The following is a 6,344-nucleotide window of genomic DNA, read 5'->3' as shown; positions in this document are numbered from 1 at the left end:
TTTAGGATGTCGCCCCGGCTCCTGAATTGTGAGGGGCGAGGAATATGTGCGAGGACATTAGATGCGCGTTGGGGCACGAGGTGCGTTTACTTGCGCGCTGCACACGCGCTCCGTCATTTCAGTGGGAGTGAGCTTGTTCTTGTGGGCAAACCCTGCTGGGAAGACACTCATCATTTTCTGAGTGATTAGACCAACAGACCGGACGCATGCCAGTGGCTTAATAGACAACCATTTGACTCACTTGCAATTAGAAAAGCTGTTGACATCGCAGATGACCCTAAGAGGGACACGGGCACCAAAACAGCCAGGAGAAAACCGAACGTGCCCCCCCTCCCCGCGAGTCCTTACGCGCGCCCTCCATCGTCAGACGGCGAATCACGGGAGCAGCGAAGCGCCGGCGCGCGCCATTCGAGCGCGCATACACAGACACACACACACACACAGTCCGTCAGTGCCTGGGATTGGGCGGAGAGTGTAGTGGCTGCGGACGGAGTTACGGGATTGGTAGAGTTCAGCGCCAAAGTTGTTGACTCATAACCGAGCAGGCTCCCTCTCCCATCTCTTCACGGCGCGGAGCTGTCCACGGGCCAGTGGTGCTGAAACTGCCAGCGCCGTTGGAGATTTTAACCCCCCCCCCACCTCCACCCCTATCACGGTTTGATCGCTCCCATCGAACCTTTTTTTTTTTTTTGGAAAGTTACACGCGTGTCGGTTTGAGCGTCACTTGACGGATATTCATCCGCCGCCGCCGCTCTATCCGAAGAGCGCATCGCCTTCAACTTCTCGGCCGATCCAAAAAATAAGAGGAGTCTCCGAGAGGTGCAGCCATGGCTTTCATGGTGAAACACGTGGTGGGGGGGCAGCTGAAGAACCTGACGGGCGGACTGGGGGGGGAGGAGAAACCCGAAGCGGAGAAGACGGACGCCGCCGCGCAGGGGATGACTCAAGAGGAATTTGAACAGTACCAGCAACAGTTAGAGGAGGAAAAGTAAGGCAATGATTGGAGCTTTTTGTGGTTGTTTGAAGTTGTGATGAAACAAACAAATAGTGTGCGTGTGTCGGAAGAGCGGGGCATGTTTAAACAGTGCGTTTGTGTGTGTAAATTAGCAGAGGCTCCCAGTGCGCCGCGCGCTCTCTTTTTTTACGCATCAATGCAATAACACGAGCGCTCCACACACAGCTGCTCCTCTCGCCCAGGGAGCTGTCCGTCTCTGAGCGTCGGCAAATTATGTAGTGCCGTTTTTTTAATTTTTTTATTTGGGATTCCTGGAATCATTAGTCCATGGAAATGTCTACAGGGATTGGTGCCTTGGGCGAAACTGTGCGTGCGACTGACTAATGAGCCAGATTGTTTGGTAAATAAAGTGGGGTGAAGTAAAAATGCTATTTGTTGGAATGCAACTATTGTTCTTCAAATCTTTATACTTCTTCTTATTTTTATATTTCTTCCGTACGCTTTTTGAAACTCTTCTGCTCCTTCATATTTTAAGCTACAGAAACCGTTCAACTATCAAAATGTTCAGCTGAGGGGTGCTATGACTTTTCATATTTCTAACCTTTAAACTTTATGAATTATTAAGCTTTTTGCAATTTTTTTTTTTGAATGGGTTTCTATGGAGAAAATGTTCAAATCCTCTTCAACTTTCAAATCCTTCTACTTCCTCATACTTTCAGCTACAGACACCATTTCAACTTTAAAATGTTGAGAAAACCCTGATCTATTGCCGCATTATTCAGCTTTTTTATATCTTTTATACTTTTTGAACTGCAGCAGTTTAACTTTTATGATTTTTTCAGTCCTTTTCTGACTTTATAATGGGTGTGTATTGCGCAGCTTAGAGTGCGTGATGTCACCGCTAGAGTGAAGAGCAGCTTGAGATTCTTGTGAAAAAAACATTTGTCTTTTGCCACTGTGTCCACAATCTTCACTCTTCATGCATAATTTCTGGATGTAGAAGTAGCTAATCTTGTCCTTGTCGTAGACAAATGACTGTGGAATCCCACAGATTTACACATTTGGCACAGAAGCCTGTAATTGAGAGGAAAACCAACTTTCTGCTCCATAGAGACCAATGTTAAATTTTGCTTCAAAAACATCTTCCACAGAACACGGTACCCCATTTCTAAATCGCCAGTTCAGCCACATTTGTTAAACTACAGACACAATTTTTACAGGATCTGTTCTTCAACTCATCCTTCCTCTCATTTATTAATATCGGAGCAATAGGAGCTACGGTTATGGGAGTTTTGAGGATTTGTTTGAGAGGTGTTTCCCTGTTTAATCTCCATGAAAAGGCTGCAAGGACACAGGTGTTTCTGATTAAGCTCATTAGTGATGTTGATAAACACACAGACTCACAGACACACACGCACTCCTCTCTCTCTCTCTCTCTGTGTCTCTCTCTCTCTGTGTGTGTGTCTCTCTCTCTCTGTGTCTCTCTCTCATACAGTCATTCAGGTTCTTAGAGATCTTTAGAGGATCCCCCCCCACACACACACACCCCATTTTAAAATAAAAGCCCCACAGAATGAATTCTAACTGAAATGCTTATGATGAAGCCTGACATTTAATAACCTGTTTGTGTTTATCTAACATTATGAGTCCATCTCTTCTCCCCCCCCCCACACCCCATTTCAAAATAAAAGCCCCACAGAGTGAATTCTAACTGAAATGCTTGTGATGAAGCCTGTCATTTAATAACCTGTTTGTGTTAATCTAACAATATGAGTCCATCTCCTCTCCCCTTCCCCACCCAGCCCCACCCTTTCAAAAATAAAAGCCCCATGGATTAACTGTATGTAAACATTAAGCTCAAAATTTGACTTTTTCAAATACTGCCATTACTATTACTACTACTACTACTGTTATATTATATACTATGACCACTACTACAGCTATTACTACTACTACTTCTACTACTTCTTCTAAATACTAATACTTCTACTACTAATGATACTTCTACTACAACTACAACTTCTACTGCTACTACTACAAATATCACTACTGCTGACATTTTTTAAGCCACAGAAACCATTCGAATATCAAAATGTTCAGCTCTTTCAGGAGAGGGGTGATATTACTTTTCATATTTGTAATCTTTAAATTCTTTGAATTATTAAGCTATTTGCAATTTTCTTTTGAATGGGATCTCTATGGAGAAAATCTTCAAATCCTGTTAAACTTCTTCAACTTTCAGCTACATATGACTTCATATTTGTAATCTTTCAACTTTTTGAATTATTAAGCTTTTTGCAATTTTTTTAAAATTGGATATCTATTTTCAGCAATGTTTTTGAGATTCATTTCAGCTTTCAGCATTCCAACGCATTTTCAGCAGGAAATGCATTTTCTAGTTGGATATTATCATTCGGCAAACAGCCCACAAAACTAATATTGTTTTTTGTTGTTGTTGTTTATTAGTCGACTTTTATCATTTATAATTACTACTCAAGATGGTTGCAATTCATTTACATTAAACAAATGTATTGCATCCCTGAACAAGTGGACACATTGCATTTAGAATGGTATGGCCTCTATTATATGACTATATTATGTTTTTTAGGTGATTTGTTTTGAATATATATTCACAGCTGTGAGTCCAGCTGTGCAACTTGCTTTTATTGCTTAAGTCTTTGCTCTGTGTCTAACCTGCAGCAGTGAATTCTTCACATGTTAATGTTGCCTGATTTACATAGCTGTCATGGTGTTTTATCTCCTGGGGGGGGGGCAGGCAGGCAGGCAGGCAGGCAGGCAATGTGAAGTAACAACAAGGTCATTTTGGCAGACAAGAGTTGACCCAGCAGACAGCAACTCACTATTGATTAGCGTGAAGCTTCCCTCAGAGCAGGACTCACACATCAGGCCATCGTTGTCCTGCTCGTAGAATAAGCTATACCATAGATTAATGATGTGGAATAAAGAGTTATACAGAAAATAGCCCGGTAGATTCTGGTTATATATTTTCAGTTGTGACACAAATTGTAGGCGTCCTAAAGCAGCACTGCACTGAGAGGAACATACATTAAAGGAAAGAAGGTATCCAACTGGTTCCAATCACCGGCTCCTTCCAATCAACACAAACTAGCATGTAGGCATTTCGAGTGGGAAGCGAAGTCCTAACGCAGCGTTAACACTCACCTCGGCCCACGGAACTCCACAGGAGGCATGGCGAGATGCTTAACGCTCTGCCGTCATGTGTGACCTTCGGTGGGAGTGAGTTATTAGTGCGAGGTGCTAAACACCAGCCTGTAGATCACCTAAAGCCCATAATGCTCCCATTAAAGCGGAACGAGGCTGGAGCGGAGGAAGTGGAGAGGTGTCACATGTAGACGTTCTATCACCCTCAGCAACCCGGGGGCCGCATTGACAACCCAGGTCACCCGACGCCCTTGAGAGGGGGAAGACACAGAGCTCCGCTCATTGGCTGCGAGCGAGCGCCGCACGGGAACCCGTTTCGGCTCCCCGCTCATGTTAACACAAAGTGAACTCGCCCGGACAGCGCCATGAAACGCTGCATCTCCAGATAGACCGACCTTCCTCCTGACACATTGGGTGCAAACACTTCTCAAAAACCATGCCCCTGGTCCTCCAGCGCCAACCACCCCCCCATCCCTGCCTTTAGATCATGCTGCTGATACACGTGCAGTGCAACCTCTGCCACCATTTCCTTTTGAAGAATATCATCTATTGTGTTTATTTTGTTACAAGCACCTTCGTGGACTCTGATGAAATGCGGCCTTTCGTCACCGTACCCGTGCTGTGCTTGGCCCTCGGGCCTTACAAGCAAGTTTGCTACGCACTGTGTCACGTTTGTTGACTCGTGATTTTAGAGGCATTCCAGCACATGTGGCAATTTAGGCAATTATGAACTACACTGAAGCCATAAATATTCCAGTGACAGAGTGGAGAGAGCATTGCCAGCAGTTTAAAGTCTGCCCTCTGCTGGAGGCATCACATAATGTAGGCTGGGTGGTGTACAATAGTGAGTTTTTAAGGCAATTAAGAAGACGTTTGGAGAGTCATCTTTCAGTTCTTGGATTGTTTTTTTGCCTTAAACTGCCCGACAGTTGAGAAGCTCTTTTGTGGGTTTCCAGCCCAGAAGGTCAGACATTTAAGTGCAGCTAGGGGAGGATGCATGCGTCTGGAGCTTCAAAACAGAAGCAGAACCTCCGTCATTTCACTGCCGCTGCTCTACAATCTGTCACCAGACACGGTGATGCTAAGCTTCAAGGCCTCCAAGGCTCCAAATCCAGCAGGAGCCTCGTGATGCTCCTAAAGCAGAGGTGCAACTGCACACGGTGGTAATGAACGGTAGATTTTCCTCATTTTCGGATACTATGTGCGGTTTGTTTGTAACATTTGGTTGGGGGGGGGGTATTGATTTGAATGTGTGGTTCTTGAAGTTACCGTCGCTATTCCGAAGCTTCACACATTCCTTCGCCGGGTTTGTTTGGTAACTGAGTTGGTTTACATTTGTATGTTCAGTGACAGTTGGTCATTTTTGCCCCACAACAATACTTTTCCTCCTTTCTTGCAGACAAGAACGAGAAGCCAATTTTGCCCAGAAGAAAGCAGAGAGAGCCACCATTAGAAGTCATTTCCGGGATAAGTACAGACTACCAAAGGTAAACGCCTCCAGCTCTGCTTTGGTAAAAGAAAACCGATGCATATTTGGACTGAAGGGCAGATCGTATCACTGCCTTTGTAAAAACCTTCACATCCTCGCAGCCGTGTACTCTACATGTCTCTAAAGTACAACGGGATAGAAAACCTTTTGGTTCTAAACGTCTTGTCCCTCTCTCTCCCCCGTCCTGTTGGGTATCTACCCCAGAACGAGATGGACGAGACCCAGATCCAGCAGGCAGGGGACGATGTGGTGCTGCCCACGGAGCTGGCCAAGATGATCGCCGAGGACAACCAGGAGGAGACGCACAAGCAGTCGGTGCTGGGCCAGCTGTCCAACATCCAGAACGTGGACATCGACCAGCTGAAGGACAAAGCCCAGGCCACGCTGGAAGACCTCAAAAAGCAGACGGAGAATTGCAGTCTCATGTGATCCGTCCAGCTCTCAAGTCCCAGGAGATTAGAGTTTTACTTGTGCAAATATTTTTCAGAGGCAGAGCTCTCTGGAGGCAGACGTATCCTTATTGCTTTAAGAGGAGTGTCAGTGAGCAGAGCCACATAGTAACTGTAGACGGAGAGCCTGCAGAAAAGAAAAGGGTTCGTCTTATTAGTTCAGTTAGCTTTCCTGTTGACCTTCAGACTTCTTAACAGTCACAAATGTCATCCGCATTTTTCTTGAAATTAGCCAACTTGCACTCTAAAAGATGTATTCGGCTCTTCC

At 45.1% G+C, this 6,344-nt stretch overlaps 1 protein-coding gene across 1 annotated transcript; it reads left to right on the top strand.

Annotated features, from left to right (window-relative positions):
- Window positions 1–323: 323 nt before the first annotated feature.
- Window positions 324–6,056, top strand: cplx3b (complexin 3b). Its single transcript, XM_076077867.1, has 3 exons — window positions 324–988; window positions 5,538–5,625; window positions 5,832–6,056. Exons 1-3 carry the CDS (start codon window positions 828–830, stop codon window positions 6,054–6,056), a joined length of 474 nt encoding a protein of 157 aa, XP_075933982.1. The 5' UTR covers window positions 324–827.
- Window positions 6,057–6,344: the final 288 nt, after the last annotated feature.

The sequence above is a fragment of the Anarhichas minor genome, unplaced genomic scaffold (genome assembly GCF_050575085.1).
Source record: "Anarhichas minor isolate MPS153535 unplaced genomic scaffold, ASM5057508v1 ptg000062l, whole genome shotgun sequence".
NCBI classification, from domain to species: Eukaryota; Metazoa; Chordata; class Actinopteri; order Perciformes; family Anarhichadidae; genus Anarhichas; species Anarhichas minor.
The sequence above is the reverse complement of the archived record's forward strand: the minus strand, read 5'-3'. Positions and strand labels throughout refer to the sequence as shown.